At 39.9% G+C, this 21680-nt stretch overlaps 2 protein-coding genes across 5 annotated transcripts in view; one reads left to right on the top strand and one right to left on the bottom strand.

Moving 5' to 3' along the window:
* nhsb (Nance-Horan syndrome b (congenital cataracts and dental anomalies)) overlaps window positions 1-4555 on the bottom strand; it is a 63830-nt gene extending 59275 nt beyond the window's left edge. For all 3 annotated transcript variants that reach the window (XM_036136111.1, XM_036136112.1, XM_036136113.1), the window contains exon 1: window positions 3911-4555. In XM_036136111.1, coding sequence (XP_035992004.1) covers window positions 3911-4190 — 280 coding nt within the window. In that variant the 5' untranslated portion in view covers window positions 4191-4555. The remainder of the gene's footprint in view (window positions 1-3910) is intronic.
* Window positions 4556-5464: 909 nt separating this feature from the next.
* ace2 (angiotensin I converting enzyme 2) lies at window positions 5465-21654 on the top strand. Of its 2 annotated transcripts, XM_021322522.2 has the most exons (19): window positions 5465-6573; window positions 10618-10849; window positions 10930-11088; window positions 11224-11317; window positions 12756-12899; window positions 13282-13397; window positions 13502-13607; window positions 14963-15060; window positions 15147-15319; window positions 15789-16015; window positions 16665-16809; window positions 17014-17112; window positions 17425-17547; window positions 17654-17832; window positions 18101-18159; window positions 18253-18350; window positions 18453-18569; window positions 20510-20704; window positions 20791-21654. In XM_021322522.2, the coding sequence occupies exons 2-19, from the start codon at window positions 10655-10657 to the stop codon at window positions 20891-20893; spliced, it is 2430 nt and encodes an 809-aa protein (XP_021178197.2). In that variant the 5' UTR covers window positions 5465-6573; window positions 10618-10654; the 3' UTR covers window positions 20894-21654. The 2 variants fall into 2 exon arrangements, with proteins under 2 accessions (XP_021178197.2, XP_021178198.2); XM_021322523.2 differs by lacking the exon at window positions 5465-6573 and having other exon boundaries at window positions 10246-10849.
* Window positions 21655-21680: the final 26 nt, after the last annotated feature.

The raw sequence follows: 21680 nt of genomic DNA, 5'->3' as shown, positions 1-21680 counted from the left end.
AACTGAAATTTAAGCGGGGGACTTTGCTATTACTACTATTCTCTTGGACAGACAACGCACTAAGATCTGATGCCCGAGTTTGGCCTTCCTAGCAAAACATCTTCTTCTAAAACCTTCAACTATGTTCTCAGCTGCCTTATGCTCGCAGTTTTTCTTTCATGCTGTTTTACATGTTTCTCAGTTTTAAAGCTGGGACTGAATAGAACCAGTGGGAGCAACAAACTCTAAAGTTAAAGGTGTGAAAATAATGATATATGTGCCCTTAAAGAACTGAGGTCTAGGACACATATGAATGAATAACACAGATAATGTTTAAACCATATAAGTATTGCACAGAAAATCCTCAAACTAGCCAATGTTAATATCGTAGACAGATAACTACTAGAGCAGACTGTTTTGATTACTGTCCCACACAACACATTTTCCCATGAACGTGACAGACACAAACAGTTTGAGCACCATCTGAACACTGCCTGCTGCCTTGTGGGGGCTTAATCCAAGTTAGCACCATATTGACTGCCTTGAATCTTGATACTCTCTACAATCAGGTGGGGAAACTCTGCTGTCACTGACACTGAGTCTCAAACTAATATTGAGGTTTGCATGGGAATGGATGCCACCTGATACCGTAATGGCATAGAATGCCTTACAAATGTATTCACCCCCTCGGCTTTTTACCCATTTCGTTCCAACCTGTAATTTAAATGTTTTTTTTATGTTGTTTTATCCACACAGAATTGTCTAAGTTGGTGAAGTGAAATGAGAAAATATATTAAAATAAAATAAAAAACTGAAAAATGGCATGTGCATATTTATCTACACACGCTGCCATATTAAGCCCCTAAAAAGTGTTGCTGCAGCCAATTACCTTCATAGGTCACATAATTAGTTAAACAAAGTCAATAAGCCTGAAAAATAATAGCCTGGAAATAATTCAGTGAAACTAATAGTGATAGAGGGACAGTAAGTAGAGCTAGATCTTTACACATAACTTATGTGTAATTATTTTGAATTATAGGAAGTTTTATCATCAGCAACATAAATACACATTGTAAAAAGTGTTACACAGACAGGCTCAGATAAAAATCTCTGCTATTTAAGGCAACTCCAAACCCCTTCTCAATGAGGCACATTGCTAATTAATACATTCACTATTGCAAAGTTTGTTTGTTTTTTAAACGGAGCTGTCTTCATAACTCCCTTGGTAAAATATTCTTCCATAAACAAACCAGATAACGCTCACCAACAAAGGCAGTCCAAACAAAGGAGACAGCAATTCAACTACTGGACACAGTCAGTGAGTTATCTTTAACTCAGAAAATCAGGGCTGAACAATGTCCTGCAAATTTATTATCACAGCATCACTGCATATCGTCAGTTGAGCTTTCATTGCCTTTGACCAGTGTTTTGTTTTTTTCTCCTCACTTTCCTGTCTTCTCAATTGTACTAAGCTGGGTTCTCCTGGAGCGGTTCCTCTCCACTGTCACCACATGCTTCAAAGTCAACGACTCAGTACAGTCAGCAAGAACTTCATAGATGACACACCATCAAATCCATCCACCCACTGGGCGAGAGGCGGGGTACACAGAGACCTACAGGACAAACCATCATGCACACACACGCTCACACTTAAGGGCAATTCAGAAAGACCAGTTAACCTATCAGACATGTTTTTGATCTGTTGGAGGAAGAAAAAGTACCCAGAGAGAACCCACAGATGCAAACTCCATGCAGAAATACACCGCACCAGGGTTTGAATTCAGGACCTTCTTGCTGCAGGGCAACAGTGCTACCAACTGCACCACTGTGCAGCCCGCCATGCAATCACTAGTGAGTGCATGGTCGTGGAGCCTTGGCTCCTGCGGCTTGGCAGGGCTCAGCCCGAAGAAGCTACAGGATGCCCATTGGGATTGGGTACAAAGCAAGCTAGGTGGCAAGCAAGGGTGGGGGCCTTGGTGTGCTAATCCCTGGTGGTATAAACTGGCTATAGGGACATAAAATGTCACCAGGGCTCCTCCCTTTGGGGGTTTTCCGGGCGCGTCCCATTGGGGTAGAATCCAGGGAAGACCCAGAACTCGCTAGAGGAACTATACATCCCATCTGGCTAGGGAACACCTTGGAATCCCCCAGAATGAGCTGGATGTCGCTGGGGAGAAGAATGTGTGGGTTTCTCTCCTGGACCTGTAGCCCCCATGACCCGATATCGGGTAAGTGGAAGATAATGGATAGATGGATGGATGGATGGATGGATGGATGGATGGATGGATGGATGGATGGATGGATGGATGGATGAGGTATATGTTATGTTTGAATTGGATTGTAGGAATCTGCATCTAAAAATGATTATATGACTGGATTATTTTGGGATGAACTGGTATAATTTGAAATTAATTTTGAATGAGGTTCACCTGTCTTCAAGGCTGCCTTTTATTAAAGTTTGTTTTAGAGAGAAATAGTACAGAAATAGGATGTTTGCATATCTAAGAGGGGCAGTACAAAGCAGCTGCTGAGTGATAATTGTTTTATATGCCGTGACCACACTGACAAATAAACACAATCTCCTTGATTAATAAACATTATAGGGCTTCCTAAAAATCAACAAGTGCTAGATTGACAGATTTCTGAATTGAGCTTTGCCGGTGAGAGAGAATACCACGGTGTGTTTGGAGAGATCTTTGAAGTGTTGCTGGAACAGAATTTAAAAAAAAGTCAAGCAATTTATTTGCAAGTGCGTGTGTCCTTCCCTCACCGCCACAGTCGCATTCACTCAGATCTAAAGCAAAGTCTAAACAGAGCAAGCAGTGATGAAGACATGGCTGCCTCACTTATGCTCCTGTGTGCGACGGCTTTACATCTGAAAGAGGGCAACTCATAAACCTAGTCACTTTAGGCCCAAAATGCTGTTTTTTTTTTTTTTTTTTCTTGTCCCAGATTATGATGTGCCACAGCAGAGAGAAGACTGCTGCACAGGGCTGGACACTGATCCTCTCAAATCTACAGAGAAAGGCTAGAGGCACTGCAGAGAACATAAATAATATGTAGCAGGCGTGCAGAACGCGCTGTTACAATGCATTGCAACGAGTCGCTCGTCGCTGCCAATCCCGCTTTTTACGTGATCGGCCCAGCAGCAGCGAAGATCCACTGTTGTCAGGCTATCGGGGCGATCTGGCAATGATGCTGTTTATATTTACCCAGCAACATGGACATTTAGGTTCGTTACCGACGCTGTGTCGGTGCCGCCGCATGTGGAAAGGGTGGGTTTGGCGCACGGGGAGTCGCCTGAGAAAATCTCTTTTCACGATCACATACACAAACACACCGAGAGAGAGAGAGAAAAAAACCGCACAACATTTTTCGATATTTTTTAAAAGACAACCGATCCACAACTTCACATCTTCACTCCATGCGCGGCAGAGCCTTGGCCTTCGCGCAGCGGAAAGCGGCGCCCGGAACATGCTTCAGGTGTGCGCTACCCGCAGTGATGGTGAGCCAATGCAGCGGCAACACACGCCCCTCCGCTCCGTTCGCGCTGCCAGCCTCAGAGAGCGCGCGCGCACACACACACGCGCGCGCACACACACACACGTCTGAACGGCCAAATAAATGAGCATTCAACCCATCCTGCACTTTGAAAATGCTTATCGGTGTTACTTTAGGGTGGGATGTGAACAGCAGCCGTGTGACATATTTCAATTTGGGGCGGTGTGGGTGAAGGGGGGTAGTGAGTGCGTGGCCGCGTATGCGTGCGTGCAGATGGGTAAAATGTATCTAGAGGTGGGCTCCCTTCGCAGCATGAAGGGACACATGTGATGTGAATTAATAAAAGCATGACATAAAGGAGATTTGGCTCTCTTTTGTTAATAAAAGAAAAAAAAAGCTCGCAGCTCGAGAGTTGTGGTGGTCTACTTACGCACTGCCTCCTTTTTCGGGTCCAGGGCACTGGCAGTCTGCTGGATCTGGCCTATTTTGTTCTGAAGGACCCAGACACGCTGGTTGGTGCTCATGATGTCGTTTTCCAGCTCCTGAAATAAAGAGCACGCATGCCGTGCCAGGTCGGACAGCTGTCGCAAGGTCCGCGAGAGAACCACATTGCTGATGGCACACAGATCCTCGAAAAGCACATCTTCATCGTTGGGGATCTGGTGTCTGCACAGAAGCTGCGGCTCCACAATCCTTTTGGCCAATGGCATTTTGTTCGCCAAAAATAACAGAGACTGCGAGCCAAGTGTAAATCCCCACTGCCTGAAAGGAAAAGGTAAAAACGGGGAGACAACATCCAAATGTATAAAATCCACGAGAAGCCCGACGAGGTTCAGGCCGACGGCGCGTTATCCCCGGGCGTCAATCCAAAGTTCCCAGATTCTCCTTGAGGTCCCCCATCCTGCCGCTCGTTTCTGGGGATCTCACTCACACTCCCGCTCACACACATGCACACACACGCACACACATCCAGGACACAGCTCAGCCCAGGTCAGTGGTGTGAGGATGCGTGTTGAGTCTGCGATCATGGGTTGCCTCCGTGCAGCATCAATTCTGCCATAGCGCAAAGGAGGGAGACGCTGCGCTGTTTCAAAATAAGGTGGAGACTAGCAGGAGATGTGCTTGCAAACAAAATGTAAACGCTGTAAGTCATAAAACAGTCATATGAGCAGAATTTCTAAGGTTATGATTATATATTATATACATTATATCATGCTAAACCATAATTATATCTTGCTTGTTCTTTTACTATGTAACCTTTATTTTCTAGGCCATTTTCTTCCTTTCCGGCGACGTTCTAGTTATTTTCAGGTTATTGACGCGGCTTGTATCCATGGCCTGAAGAGCGTTCACACTGTGAAGATGAGGGAGTCGACTGAGGTAAAACACGGAGATGTGGATGTCTGTGGCTGGGGAATGGTGACAAAGTTTCAATGATGAAGATGACCTTAATTACCTCTGATTAGGGAGATTACCAGCTGGTTTGGATAGACTGATTTATATGTTAAAAACACACAATATGTAATAAAAAAAGAAGTAAGAAGACAGCAAATTTGATTCTCAAAACTAACTTTCAGTTTTGTAAAGGAATTTTAGTGACGTTGGGGAGTTTAGACTAAATATGAAGCATTTGTATCAAGTAATGAGGGACTATACTCTCACTGGCCATTTTATTGGGCACATCTGCATGGCAGCAACTCAATGCATTTAGACATGGTAAAGAGGACTCACTGAAGATGACACCAAGCATCAGTTCATGCTTGGAGTTCAAGTCCATGTCCAAGTGACTTTGAACATAGCATGGTTAAATCTCATGTTTACACGAAGTGGACCGAAAAGAAGAAAAACGTTTGGTAAGAAAAAGCTTTCAAAGATCTCACTGATGTCAGATTTCAGGTAATAATGGTTGAAAATTAGAGGAAAGTAACAGTAGCGCAGGTGATCGCTTGTTTAAACGTCGTCTCAGAACACAGCACACTAAAACTTGAAGTGGAGGGGCCACAGCAGCAGAGGGCCACACCAGGCGGCACTACAACCAAGAACACCAAGGCTACAGTTCCCACAGGCTCACTGAAACTGGACAGTAACCAATGGAAGACGTTACCTGGTCTTCCGAGCCTTGATTTCGGCTGTGACATTCACATGATATGGTCGTTAAAAACAAATCAACAACAAAGCATGGATCTGTGCCTTACAGAATGATGTTGGTGAGAGTGTACTGGTGTGGGGGATATTTTCTGGGCACGCTTTGGGCTCCTTGGTACCAACTGAGCATTGTTTAAATGCTGCAACCTACCTGAGTATTGTTGCTGACCATGCTGATCCTTTTTATGACTGCAGTACTTCCAGCAGGATAATCCACCATGCCACAAAGCTCAAATCATCACAAATTGGTTTCTAAAAAAGGACAACGAGTTCACTGTACTCCAGCGGCTCTCTCCGCTCATCCAAACGCCATTCCTGGATGAAAGGAAACAAAGAGACGGCATTACCACACCCTCCGTTCACCGTCACCTGCCAAACTCAGATTCTACTGATGTGCTCACCTCCTCCTGGACTTCCTCCATCTGTTTTCTCATCGTTGTTCATCATTTCATTATCCACACCAAAGACCCTGACCGGTCCTCCCCAGCGTCCATCCAGGATCCCTGGAAACCCAGAAGACCTTCCCCCTGTACATTGCTTTCAATAAATCTTTCAAACCTGTCCATTGTGTCCGTAACTGTTGGCAGTGGTAGAAACATGAGAGCATTGAAGTATGACGCTGCTGACCTTTATGCAGCAACTGCCCACAAGGTGTGGGACCATTTTAGCCAGGCATCAATGCTCGTCTTAGAGGAAGAGGTTTCCACCTCCAAAACCTACTCTGAGATTGCACACCAGACCCTGATGGATGCTGGCATGCAACGTTTGGATGTATTTCTGCTTCATTGCTTCTAGATTAACTAATCAGATAATTAACAGGACTCTATTGGACTTGACTTCATGTTGAGGAGTTAATTCACCCGTCTGACTCGGGTATGATGAACTAAGGATGCATCTAGGAGTTCCAGGACATCAGCCCTCAAAGACTGGAGTTTGAGACCTTTAAAGGTGAGTCCAGAAGATTGTCGGCACACGTACAGCACATTCTGCACCTACTGAAAATTCCTGCAGCTAATAAATGTTGCTGTCTGCCTCTTGGCCTCCTCCCTCGAACACTTCCTATCTTTTATTTTCAATTAATCCGTGGAAACATCCAGTTTTTTATGATAGTGTTGTCTCATATTCTCTCTGATAATTGATGACTGTCTGTACTGTGCCAATATAAAGAAGGCTGTGGAAACTTGCACGATGAGATAATTCTGATCTTTTTGCTAAACCTCTGAAAACTGGTACTTTAAATAAACAATGCGCACAAGGGGAAAGCCACCCAGCTGGGATTTTATTGCAGATAATCAGATTCAAAGTTACTGACCTCAGGTGTGAACCGAAGAAAACTGATTCCTGAATTTGAATCAACAGATGCTTCTAAGTATTAGTTTAAGGGTATGCAGCTAGGTAATTACAGCCATTAAAAAATAATTATCTCCTAAAAATATGTTTGCGTTCCAGTTGAAAAGTGGAAAAAGCATTTTACGACACAAAAAAAATGGGCATTTTAAAAGCGTTGTGTACACATTTTAGAGCCACGTTATCCTAAAATTAAAGTGGACCCAATCAGCAAATACAGAGGCAGGCAAGCAGCTATGAACAAAAAAAAAAAAACTTTAAGGAAGCAAGAGTCCAAAAAAAACAAACCAGAAAATAAACCACGAATGAGTGACGAAAACAGGACAAAATAGCCCCATGAGTCTGGGAGACGACAGAGATAAAAGATGGAGAAGAACAAACGTCCCAGCCATGGGTAGGAGTGAAGGTAATAAATACTAGAAGGCTGATTAGTGGAACGAGAAATAAGTGGGACTGATTTAGTGGCTGAGAGGGACACTGGAGACACCGAGGAAAGCTAATGGAAGAAATGGGGGGAAAGGGAAACACAGACATTGAGTAAAATTACTCTGCCTGGGTAACATGACGATAACTATGATGATAATGGTAATCTTGAAGAAAAAAAAAACAGAAAAAAGAATGATTAAGGCTAAAAACTCAGAATATTTACAAAACACAGAAATCTCCCAATAAGCCAAAACGCAAATGACCTTAAACATAAAAACACAACGAACAAAATATGGCTGTTAAAAATAATAATAATAAAAAGAACATTACATTGTTCAATCTTAGCGAAAACATAACTGCAAAAAAATACTATGTTTTTAATTTAATCTAAATAATTTTATTTAATAAATGCCCTTAATGCTGTTAAACTTCCACATGCGACAAAAAAAATAATATTTGCTAACTATTCTGACTGACTAACTTCATAATGTAACATCCTTCTTTTATTGATCTTTTATTGATGTTTTCCTCCCTGGATACACTGAGGCACTGGTTTGTTTTTGTAACCAGCTGAAAGAATAGTTAAAAACAGTTTATTTACGAAGACGGCAATGGGCCACATGTGCTGTAGACGAGTCTCCTTTCTGAAACTAAATAAGAGCAGAATAGAAAGATAGATGGACTAAGGCTACAGAAAACAACAGTGTTCTAAAGTAACACAGTGTGTCAGCAACTCAGCTGCTCATGGTTCCTTTTTTTTCAAATAGCAACTTGCCCGAAAAGTTCACATGGAGTTAGCTGTCGCTAAAAGAAGTTCATTGAGCAGAGTTTTTCTTTTTCTGCTGAATGGAGTTTTCCAGGATACTAAGCCTGCTCATTGTCTGATTTATTTGCACTGATTAGCCTATAGCCCCTGGGCTCAGGCTGTTTATAGACATCTCTGCAGTGAACTTGCAGTTGCAGCAAATTTGAGTCACTGCAGACTGACAGGAACTTGTCATTGCCCTAACTCTGCTGTGTTTTAAAAAAACAAATGTTTGGCTTTCCTTACTTTGCTTGCTGCATGGTCACCAAGTGTCAAATGTTCACGAAGAACTTTTTTTTTTTTTTGCACTTTATCCTGATCATTTTCAACTTCTGAAAGCAAGTGAAACTTTTGGTCTGAGTCATGCAAACGGATGAAACTTTTATTATTATATCTTCCAGATACAGTTTTGTTTTCAGTCCATGAACGTCTATTTCAAAGGTGAACCAAACAACCATTCGTCTTCAACCCTAACAGAGTCCATCCTCCTAATCCCCCGATTAAGTGTGTTTTTCCCGACATAAGGTTTATGAAAGTTAGAATTTTTATTTTATCAAGTGTGTTTCTAAATGTAAAGTAAGGTCTATCTACATAACAAACCATTTTGCACAAAAAATAACAAAAAGAAGAATAGAAGAAAAATATTTAACTAATTACATATAATCAGCAAAGTAACATCAAAACAGAGTGAACCAAGATACAATAAACTAACAAAGAGATTAGTTAGTAAGGTAAAAACCTATACAGTCGTACAATAAAGATAAAACATGTCCTAAATAATGCAAGTTTAAGTAAATCATGCTAAATTAGCAGATATGTCACACGTAAACACCAAAAATCTGTAAAAAATGTTAGCAGATCTTTCTAGTAGTTGTTGGATAAAGTATTTATTGTTGTTCTATGTGTGCTGCAGTTGATGTCAAAGTTAATTGGTTGCAGTGTTTTCAAACGTAATAATAATAATAATAATAATAATAATAATAATAATAATAATAATAATAATAATAATAATAATAATAATAATTAAATCATTGTATATTTCTCATATTATTATCTAAGCCAAACTTTGGAGTTATGCTTTTTATATATATATATATTTATTTATTTTACAAAAGGACATTTAAGTCATATTGAGTATGTTGAAAGAACTTTCTCATCCCGTTGTCTTTTTAAATTAATTCCAGTTGCAGAAGGGTGAGTTGCTTCATAGGTTCTTATAATATGGTCTAAATTTACCTGTAATCCCTAACCATGTCCACAGGAGGGCACTGTTGGATCCAATTGACGTCTCCCAAGTTTTCCATATCGAAGTTGCTTCTTGTTTTAGTTATTCCAAGTAGTTGATTATTTGTTTGTTTATTTATTTACTTACAGTAAATTTAGTTTCTGACAATCAGTGCCTTTGAAAGGAAAGACAGACTGGATGGTTGTTATGTTGCTCTTACAGCTGAGTACTGGTCATCTTTATGCTTATTTCAGTTTATTGAATGTTTTGAACAACATAAATTTAATGATCATTAGATAAAAGCTCTTTCAAGCTGTACTTGATAGTATTGAACTTTGGCCTCATTTCTTATCAGTACTTAGAACCTATAACAGTGCATGACTTTAGTTTCATGCTGGAAATGCTGCCAGATAAGAATCATTGTTAATCATCTTAAGTAATTCTTTCCCCTGCTTTCCTGATATCTTTCTCCCCAAATTGCTCAGCACTAGTAGAATCAGTAAATGTTTTATTTTCTTAACATAATATAGTATTGTTATCAATTGTCTTTCAAATAAAACAAGAATCTATCCCAAATATACTTAAGTAGAAAACATAAAAACTCAGTAAATTAGAAATAAAATACAATCCATTTTTTTTTGGATATGCATTAAGTTTAAAAAGTAGCTTCTATTAATCATATTCTTCCTTATTCGGACTCCATTATTTAAAATGGATTTTTGTATTTAATAGTCTTTACATAAAACTTATTTACACTTAACTCGTTTTTTTGTCTTTTTTTCCATTTGTATTTTTTTTCTGTTGTTCGTGTTTTTGTTGTTCAAAATGAAACAAGTCCTCCTGCTTTGAGACGAAAAGCATCAGGACTGGATTTTGCACCAAAACATTTTGATTCATCATGCTGAGAGGTTGAAAAGGTTCGGTGTGACGTTTTATCAGAAGCGGTCACCACATGCTAAACTAACATAGCCTTCCAGAAAGAGATATGTCTAGTTTATAGCTGACAAGGCACGAAAGTATGACACAGACTCTTTGTTATGTGAGGACAGCCCAGTGGCACTGAATGTTCACATCATATCTGTAAATGAAAACTCAGAAACACCCCTTGTTATGGCTCTGCCGTCCAAAGGCCAAGGCAGCTCAGACAGTTATTAAAACTGCATAAGTGTACAGTGAGCTTCCTCCTCAGAGTCACATTGTGTGTGGATGGACCAGAAGAAGCCACGATGCCTGCCGGGACTCTCGTAAGGCTTCTGGCCGTGTTCTCGGCTGTTTCCCTGGTCGCTGCGGTGGATGTGGAGTCAGAGGCGAGGGCGTTCCTGGAGAGGTTTGACCAGAATGCCAGCGAGAAGATGTACCAGTACTCACTGGCATCATGGGCCTACAACACCGACATCAGCCAGGAGAACTCGGACAAATTGGTGGGTCAAGATTCGTTTTTGCTGCTACGGACCAGTTTTGTAGAAAGTTGCTGATTGATGTCTGTTGTTGCTCCTTGTAGTCAGAGCAGGGCCAAATCTGGAGCGCTTTCTACAGCCAGGCCTCAGAGGAATCCCTTAAATATCCCATCGACCAAATAAAGGACCCGCAGATTAAATTACAGCTAATCTCTTTACAAGACAAAGGTTCTGGAGCGCTTTCTCCGGACAAAGCTGCACGTGTAAGATTTTCTGTCCAAATGTTACCAGGATTTCTTTCACATTTGTGAATATAGTGAAATATACCTTACATTTTCAGTTTTTAAAAAGCCTGTTTTTCGGCCCCCGTAATGTTTTCTGTGAAATCTTCCCTGCAGCTCAGTGAGGCCATGAGCGAGATGAGCACAATCTACAGCACTGCAACCGTTTGCCTGCTTGACGACCCCCTTAAGTGCGAGACTTTGGAGCCAGGTACAGTCGGTTGTTAAAAAAATCTGCTCCTGTAGCTTCCTGCTGGGGACAAAGTTAGATAATGCAGTTATAGATTAACAAAACTTCCTAGAGTGAGACGATACTCTTAAAAAAACTGTGATCAATCTGTAAAATCTTTACCCCTACAGACAAGGTCTGTGTTTTAAAGTATACTGATTGACTCTCACCCTAAGTCTGAATTAATAGTAAACATCAGTTTTCTAGTATGTGACGTGTATGATGACGTAATAAACGTTATATCCTGTTAAAGTAAAACTGCTCATCATGTTACCCACCATAAAGATAATCCTAGAACAAGCTGCGTCATGCCCCAGTCTCTCAGCCAATGGGAACAGCTGTTGTGTGTTCCTGCGTATTTTATTTACCAAACTCTTGTTTCACATTTTTTACTTTTGTTTTTCCTGATTTTCTCTGCTCACTGTCGGACAGCTTTCGTCCAATGTTGTCTTCCTTTTTCCATTGTTTGTCTCCATTTTCTTGTCCAAACAATCCTTTCCTGTACAGATTCATCATTAATAAGTTAATTTGTATGAAAAATGTACACACCCTTGTCAAAATGCCAGGTTTTTCTTTATGTAATGATTCATTTTAGAACTTTTTCTGCGTTTAACGTGACCGATAACCTGTAAAAAAAAAAAAAGTAAACAATAGAAGTGTTTACATCCATTCACAAATACTTTGTTGAAGCATTTTTTGATGTTGTTACCACACAGAATCAGTCAGCATGGCGCATGCATCTGTCCTGTTTGGAAGTTGGTTGTTTCGGGTTACATTAAAAGTTGTCTGAATTTTTATTTTCTTTAGGCCTTTTATTTCGCTTTAAAACTAAATAAAGCAATCTGTTTCCATCTTTGTGCCATTCACTGTAATTGAAAAATGCATTTTTAAATTTACTTATTACTACAAATTTATTTATATATCTATTTCCCTGTCTTGTGTGAAATACTATAAACACACCCAACCCCCACCTTTGTAGGAAAATTTTAAAACTTTATGGGTCTTTAAAAAACCCACAACATGATCTGTTTTTGCTAAAACTGGCATTTAGGGAGTGAAGACTTTCAAAACTTCTAAATATGTACTATGTATGTTAAGGCATATGTTAATAATGGCACTTATGAAAATGAATGAGAAAATAAATATAAAAATGCATAATATTTATTTTCTAATCTTTAGAAGGTCATTTTCTGGACCAATAGATACTGGCGGAGGACAAAAGTAAAGGCCCCCAGGCATTAGAGCTGTTTACATCAGTAGCAATACAGAAATTAGAATCTTCTTGCACAAAAATACACAAAAATACATATTTTAGTCATTTATGCCCTACCTTTTGTTAATATTGTTAAGATTTGCCACAAGATTTGAGCTAAACATTGATTTTGCTCTGTCTCTGATTGATGTCTTCCACTGTTTCCAGGCCTGGAGCATGTGATGGCCAACAGCAAAAACTACGCGGAGCGTCTTCACGTGTGGGAGGGCTGGAGGAAAGAGGTGGGGAAGAAGATGAGGCCTTTGTACGAAGACTATGTGGACCTGAAGAATGAAGCTGCCAAGCTTAACGGTAAAAAACCCCAAATGGGGCAGAATGGTTTTAACATATCAATGTTGGAACTCCTTCAGAGTTTGTACTGAAAACAGACCATAAAATTCATATCAGGGAACAAAACTGATGGTGAACCGAAGTGACTGTGGGTTGGAGAAGATAAAGAACAGATAAGAACAGGAAGAGCTGATTAGGTTGGGTTGTATGCGATGAATCCCTATGGCAGCCTCTGATAAGTTGGTCCTCACCGAGGCCTGATACATAACATCCGCCTCAGTGGTATTTTTGGTTACATTCCTGCATAACATGAAATCTGCATCAGTTCTCCCAAATTTATCACACCTACGCCAAACCTGGGTTTGAACTTGATCTGTTTGTGTCAACGTCTCAATCACTGCAGGGTTTGAAGACTATGGAGCTTATTGGAGATACAATTATGAGACCATTGAGGAAGACGTTCAGTACAAGTATACCAGAGATCAGCTGATGGAAGACGTTCGTTCAATATACAAAGAGGTAGGAATCTGCAGCAATAACAATGCGAAGGACGTTCTGTTGACAATGTGGCGACATGAATAGATGTATGGTTGTAAATATCACATTTTTAATTTCTTTTGTAGATCATGCCTCTATACAAGGAGCTGCATGCCTATGTGAGAGCCAAGCTTATGGAGGTCTACCCAGGACACATTGAATCAGATGGACCACTGCCTGCCCACCTTCTTGGTAGATTTAAGCATCAGTTATGATTTCATAATTGGGCCTAATAGAGGCACAAAAACTGTAAATATGCCATTTGATGAATCTTTAACATAGATTCTTTATTTTCTGGCTTTTAAGCCTTTACCAAGACATACAGAACAGCAATTGCTGCCCAAAGAAACGTTTTGCTATCTGCCACTTCTATACAATACAAAACAAACAAAAAATAATAATATTTATATGAAACACATGCATACAAAAAAAATCCAAAGCACAAAATGTGATGTGTGACAGTAATGTAGAAAATAAACAAAACTACTATATATATATATATATATATATATATATATATATATATATATATATATATATATATATATATATATATATATATATTTGGAGTAAGGAAAAACAGATCTATTTCCCCAAATCAAAGTGTTTCTGCAGCACATTATTTTAAGTTATGTAATAAGTCCCGGTAAGTTTCCAATTGATACCTAGTTGGACAAAAAAATTAAATGTTTTAATAAAAGCCTTATGTGGAATATGAGTCCAACAAAATTGTCCTGTTTGCTGTATGTGACAGGAAGCAGTTTTATCCTCAGTATGCAGTTCAAAGTTCGTATGGACCAGGGTAACATAGACGTTTTAAAAAAAAACACTTTTAAAAACATCATTTAGGGTTCAAGTACAATGATAAAAAGAAAAGAGTTGATCCGGCCTCAGGGTAAAGCAGTTTATGATCAGCTACTTCTGCCATAAAGCAGAACATTAGGATTCATTGTCTCAATGTCCCCTCAGCTCGCATGAACCTTTGAGTGCTAGAAAGTCAGAAATTCTCTAAAAAGGAAAATATTGATAAACAGTTTAGAAATACACACTTTATCCTAAAATACTCACTTACTCTGTTAATTATTTCTAATGTTTTGCGTGTTTATTTTATTCATCACTTCTCAGTTGTAAACCATTATAGTGCTTATGCTAGAAGTGTATTGCACTTCTAGCAATACATTGAAACATAGATGATGTAAAGGACGCATCAGTTAATTGTTGTGAGTGATGGTTTTCAGAGGGCGCCCAAATTAATTTTAGAATTTTGGAAGCTTGTAAATGTTTCAAACTGTAGTTCAGAAGTGAGGTTTGTCTCCCTCTGGTGGTCAGAGTTCATCACTACCAATTTACTGAACATAAACATGAAACAGATTGAACTTTTTAAAAAATAATCCTGGTTTGAATTTTATTGACCTTTTTGTATTCTACTGTTAAAAGAGCACATGATAATTTACTCCCAGTATCTGGAACAAAAAAAAAGAAAAAAAAGAAAAAAGAATAGAGAAAACAAAACAAACAATCTTAACAGATTCGTGTCGGCTGTTCAGGTGACATGTGGGGAAGATTCTGGACCAACCTGTATCCTCTGTCGATCCCTTACCCTGACAAACCAGACATTGATGTCAGCAGCACTATGGTGGAGCAGGTGCAGTATCATTATGTGTGAAATAAAAACACTATAGGTAAATCCGCTTGTGAAAACATCCATTCGTGTGTCTACTTGAATTTCAGGGCTGGAATGAAACACTTTTTTTTAAAGAAGCAGAGAAGTTCTTTATGTCTGTGGGGTTATACGAGATGTTTGACAACTTCTGGACTAACTCCATGCTGGTGAAGCCCGACGATGGACGGAACGTGGTCTGTCACCCCACAGCCTGGGACATGGGAAACAGAGAGGACTTCAGGTGGGATAAAGTCAAAAGCATGCACATCCTCACACTCATTTGTTCAGATTAAGATACCAGTCTTCCTGGCTTTTGAAGGTAACCATCGATCATCCTGTTTTTTACCAGCACTGTAAATATATAAGTGGTTGGAAAAGTGACGTTAATTAGTTGCCGACTCATACTTTTCCGCCAATAAAGACAATCAAAGACTGAATTGTGAAATATCACGGCAGATGATTACCCCAGCAGCTGTGATAAAATTTGCTTAAACGGAAAATGTTGTGCTTTATTGCTCAACTTGTATCAGTCTGGGTAAATATTACTGAAATAAAGCTCACCATAAAATCACTGCTCTTGATTTGACTCCCTACGCCAAACAGTTCGAACCCTTTATTGCTCATATTGTTTTATTGCTGCTGTTCACCTGATATAAATGCATCGCCCCGTCCAACTGCTGACATCAACACTTCTGCTGCTGTCTCTCCAGGATAAAAATGTGCACCAAGGTCAACATGGACGACTTCCTCACCGTGCACCATGAGATGGGTCACAACCAGTACCAGATGGCTTACCGCAACCTGTCCTACCTTTTGAGGGACGGAGCTAACGAGGGTTTCCACGAGGCCGTCGGAGAAATCATGTCCCTCTCTGCTGCCACGCCCAAACACCTGCAAACCCTGGGACTTCTGCCCCCAGACTTCGTTTATGACAGCGGTACGTTCTGTATGCCGTCCCAAAACACAGAGTCAGCAGGTTTTTAACAACATTAGAGATGTGAGCGGTTGTTTAGTAGAATGAAACCAATGAAGATAAACAGCCTCAACCTGCACTTCTCGTTCACAGATGTCATCGAAGCGTTGATGCACATGTACATTAAGCTGATTGAGAGTTCAAGTTGGTCAGAGACCAAAGATAAAGTTTTTTTTTTTTTTAATAATGAAACTTTAAGCGTAAAACCCAGTCATCACATGACTTCAAAATAAATGAGTCTTTCGTATTGCCTTTGAAGAGCTCGCAGGTTAAAAATAGCTTCAGTAACACAGGAAGCATCAGACTAACATGACCCTAGAAAGGCCAGGGTCTTTCTGTGTGGAGTTTGCATGATCACACAAAGCCCCTCATGTGCAAAAGCCTTAACGTTAGCTTAACTGGCCACTATAAATTGGCTTTAGGTGTGTCTGTGTGTTTTGCCCTTGGATTACAATTTGTGACCAAGGTGTACCCCACCTCTCATCCACTGACCACTTTAGATAGGCAGCAGCCCTCCCACAACCCTGCACCGATTAAGCTCAGAACATGAAATTATGGATAAGATGATGTTTTCTTTTCCCCTTGTGTGATTTTTTTCTGTTCTGTTTTGTAGAGACTGAGATCAACTTCCTGCTGAAACAGGCCCTCACCATTGTGGCCACGCTGCCTTTCACCTACATGCTGGAGGAGTGGCGCTGGCAGGTGTTTGCAGGGAATATCCCCAAAGATGAGTGGATGAAGCGCTGGTGGGAGATGAAGTAAGCGGACACCGATGGGGCATCTGTCACTGATGCTCTACCTTTGGTCCATTTTCTGAAAATTTGAGAATTTATGGATTATAGGCAAAGGAAATACAGTCAAATTAAGAGAAAATACCAATAGTGGGTGTTGTGCAATAAAGCACCAGCCCAACTGCTGGCCTGTCAGTGTGTATTAGTGCTGATTCAGCGTTGTCCTATCAGGAGGGAGCTGGTGGGAGTTGCTGAGCCCGTACCGAGAGATGAAACTTACTGCGACCCACCTGCTCTGTTCCACGTGTCTGGGGACTACTCCTTCATCAGGTACGATCTGTACGATTTGAAAATAAAGGCTTTACTTTTTCTCTAGATTTTCTAACCACTTTGTTGGCAAAAAGATTGTTTAATCATTATTCTTTTTTTAATCCTTTTGTTTTTAACTTTAAAGCAGAACTTGCTCTGACCTTTACACACAACAGATATTCTTTTGAGCTTTAAAAAAAGAAAAGAAAAAGACTTCTCAGTTTTTATTTTTGGCTTCATAACACATAAAAGAGCATTGATACATTACATCTATGTTGACAACTACAGTACCCGATCTGTTCAACAGCCAAAGTGTTGCGTGTTCCTTTGCAGGTATTTTACAAGAACCATCTACCAGTTTCAGTTCCAGAAAGCGCTGTGTGACGCAGCCGGTCACACTGGTGATTTGTCCTCATGCGACATCACGGGCTCCAAGGAAGCTGGAACCAAGCTGAGGTACCTACTTCATGTTTGTCTTTGCATCCTGAATAATGCATTGTCTGTGTTTACATGTGTGTAAACACGGAGGAATGTTAAAATCGTTAATGTTGTTTTGCCGCAGAAACATGTTAGAGCTGGGGAGGTCCCAGTCCTGGACCAGGGCTTTGCAAACAATATCTGGAGATGTTAGAATGGATGCCAGGGCCTTGTTAGACTACTTCAAAAAACTTCACGACTGGTTGAAGCAGGATAACTTGAAACACAACAGGGCTGTAGGCTGGAGGACAACAGCGGATCCAAGTGAGTAAAATAAATAAAGATCATCCAAAAAGGATTTGACTCTGTGCTTCTTTACCTTGTTTGCCGAAAGATTTTGTCTCCATCTGTCTCTTAAGTAGTCACCTGGGTTTCAACACCCAGCCCCTCATCTGTGTCTTATTTACCCATGTCAGTAGTTAAATATAAAGCTTTGGCTTTTGGTAATTATGGATGCATAATTGCCAAAGATGCAAGATGTCTTAAAAAAATCCTTACTTTTACTTTTAGGAACTATATTTTTCTTTCACAGATTCAGAAAATGCCATTAAAGTGAGAATAAGTTTGATATCTGCCATGGGGGACGATGCTGTGAGTATTAGCATATTCTGCAATGAGCTAAAAGTCCACCCTGGGTTTTTGTCTGTCTCTTCATAAATACTGCGCTGCATATATCTGTTTCAGTATCCCTGGAATGTCAACGAGATGTTCCTGTTCAAGGCCAGCATTGCTTACGCCCTCAGGCAGTACTACAGCCAAAAGAACCAGAACCTTAATTTCACGTCAGTGTCCGGCTCATTAAAGATCATCTATGCTCCTTTTAAAACATGGACTCTGTGCTTCCTGTTGTTTACTCTGAGTTTTTCTATACTTTCCCCCACTAGAACAGAGCACATTATCACCTTTGAGGAGACGCCCAGGATCTCCTTCTACATGATGGCCACCCATCCAGAAAACCGCTCTGCATACATTCCCAAGTCTGATATGGAAGCGGCAATCAGGTAAGACCCAGATTTTAATCAACACACAGATGTATGTTCTTACCAACATAAAGTAGAAACACTTCTAATCTAGTTGACTATTGGCATAACCAGGTGTTGACACACTTTGTAAAAAGAAAGAGGCCCATAACCTTTTATTCCCACCATTTGCCATCAAATGGTTAGTGTTGGTTACCAAAATGATTTGTATTTACTCAAAAGGTAATTTTTTCCATATCATTTATTTTTATTTAGTTTCCATACATTTTCTTGGTATTTGGTTGAATCGCATTTTAATCTGTGTACGTTTTTTCAAACGTTTGCTGTGTTTTGGCTCATCAATCCTGACCAAACTGGTCTGAGACTCGCTCCCACATACCAGGTCAGCTCTGTCCACAAATTTTCTATTGGGCTTACCTCAGAGCGTTGTGACGGACACTCCAAAACAGTGACCTATTTGTCCTTAAGTAACTAAGTAAATAATTTGACAGTATGCCTCGGGTCAATTTCCAATTTTAAGACCAATTTGTCTCCCAAGCCTTAACTTCCTGATTGACATCTTGAGATGTTAATTCAACATTCACCGGATTATAAGGCCCATTACATATTCTTTCCCGGTGTGTACACCCCTCCATGTACATACATACTACCTGAGAGGGAGAGCTATACGTCTCTGTCGAGAGGACAGAGTAGTTGGACTACACTGCCCTGTTTCTAGCATAAAGCCAAAATAAACGTCAATATTATACTGAATTAACTTGGTTTATTGTTGCTAGAGCATACTCCGGGGGCAGGCTGCCTTACATGCATGCAGTGGCACCACCAGGAGGTGGCCAGGGGTGGCCATGCCCCCCCGTGCCATGTCCTGGCCACCCCACTGGCCAGTGTAAATTGTAGGCAGCTGCTCTTCCTGAGCTTCTATCGTGCTTTTATTTGTATCTGCCAGTATCTACTTTCCCCTATAACTGTTTTGTTTTCCAATAAATGAATAAATGTACACCTTATTCTAAATATAATTACACAATAAAAATAAATTGTTGTTCAACTCAAAATGTTAACTGTACTGTTATTAGGCTATGCACATTAGATCATTAGGAACATTAAAAAAAAAAAAAAAAACAAAAACAAAACATTAAAAACCGAAAGAGATTTGCAAGCGTTTACTGATAGTTTTCTATAGGCAGCTTTACTACAACAGTAGAATAAAATCCTGGAATCATGGCTTTTAGTTTCAGTGCCACCCTAAGAGTTTCAGTGGCTCTATCTGGCCACTCCTGTGAAACATTTCTGGAGGCGTCACTGCATGAACGTATTTATAGTTTAGACATTACCTGCTTTTGCAAAAATAATGTAGCTTTGTTTTTGTTTTTTTGAGTAGGGTCTTTTTCCTAGCAAAGTGACCTTTTAACCCACAACAGCAGCAGCAGATGACTTTCACTGTGGACAACAACATCCTATTACCAGCTACAGCTAGCATCTTCACAAGAGGCTAGCTTCTATTCTGGAGTTTATTTGCACTAAAAGATTGTCCTCTGTAGGACACGGAACCTGCCTCTGTCATTTATGTTGGCATATAAAGATTCAGACAGACAAACTTGGCCCTTTGAGGCATCTGGAAATTTTACCTAAGGATCAACCAGTGGTTCATCTTTTCGTTTGTTTCATGATGTCACAAAAGGAAGCAGCGTGTTTCCTCCGTTTAACTCAGAACGTAGTGAATTACCCTATCAGGAGCTCACAAAGTCAGGACATCATCAGCTGGGCTTTCACAAATTCTTCAGAGGTCTTTTAATCTCTGTGTACATAAAGTTCAGATTTTGAAGAAAGCACATGAAAATCTTCCAAAATTCAGAGGAAAACAGTTACACCTGTATGTAAAAATATCTTTCTACAATTGTCAATTATGGATAAAACTTTTGCAGGGATTTTATATAAGATGCTTATTTCTCTACCCCTCTAAGGTTATCTCGAGGTCGAATCAACGAAGCCTTCCAATTAGATGACCAGACGCTCGAGTTTGTAGGTATCCAGCCTACGCTGGCCCCGCCCATAAAGCAGCCCGTGGAGGTGTGGCTGGTGGTATTTGGTGTTGTGATGGGCATCGTGGTGGCACTGGGTCTCTACCTCATCATAACTGGTGTCAGGGAGCGTAAGAAGTGAGTGCTGTTTTCTGAAAACCTCTGTCGTGGTCATCCCATCACTTTCACGGAGGTGAAACATTCTCCGTTTCTTGTGTTTTCAGGAAACCTTCAAAGTCAACTGTGGAGAATCCTTACAACATAGACACTGACGGGATTAGTAACGCCGCCTATGATGACTTTAACAATGAACAAACTGGACTTTAAGGAGCCAAAGAACTGAGGGAAGGTTGTGGCTCGGGGAGCCTAATCTCACAGTCAGCTGTGTGTGACCTTTCACATGCATTTTTGTATTTGATAAATGTGAATATATGTGAAAGTTTCAGTATTGTAAATATATTTAGTGAAGAAACAAAGACAAGAAAGCAGGCTTAATTGCCAATTAATTTTATGTTTACTGAGGTTGAATAATAACAGTGTACCTAAATGGTGTAGTATTATACTTAATTTATTTTAGTTTTTTAAAGGCAATTTCTGGCATGGTGACAATTATTACAATATTAACAGGGTAAAAGTGTAAATATTTTAATGTGCTAAGCTTCAAAAATGTCAGGAGTTTATTAGGAAAAGTCATTTATATTGGAGGTTATGCCAGTTTCCATACACAAGGGTTAGACTAAGTGAGCATCAACCCATTAAGGTTGAGGTGCAATAGCTGCAAGCTTTATATCCAACATGTCTTCTTCTCAAGTTCTTTTTACTCTTCTACTGAAATTACTTAAAGGGTAAAGGAATTTAATTCTGCTGTCAATGTTGATCTTAATTATTGGCTGATGGGCAATTTACTTTGTGCTTAACATTTCAGATGTTTTAGATTGTATGAGGGGATTTAATTTTATATTAATAGACTGTTTATTTGGTTTGAAAATATCACATTGCCGCTGCACACCTATAAGTACCACTACAATAGTAAAAAGGGTCTAATCCATTATTGTTGCTGCTACAATAAATGATAATGGGGAAAAGTGTGCAATATGCCAGAAGTTAATTTTTT

Source organism: Fundulus heteroclitus, chromosome 4 (assembly GCF_011125445.2).
Source record: "Fundulus heteroclitus isolate FHET01 chromosome 4, MU-UCD_Fhet_4.1, whole genome shotgun sequence".
Taxonomy (NCBI): Eukaryota; Metazoa; Chordata; class Actinopteri; order Cyprinodontiformes; family Fundulidae; genus Fundulus; species Fundulus heteroclitus.
This window is presented reverse-complemented; position numbering and strand designations above follow the sequence as displayed.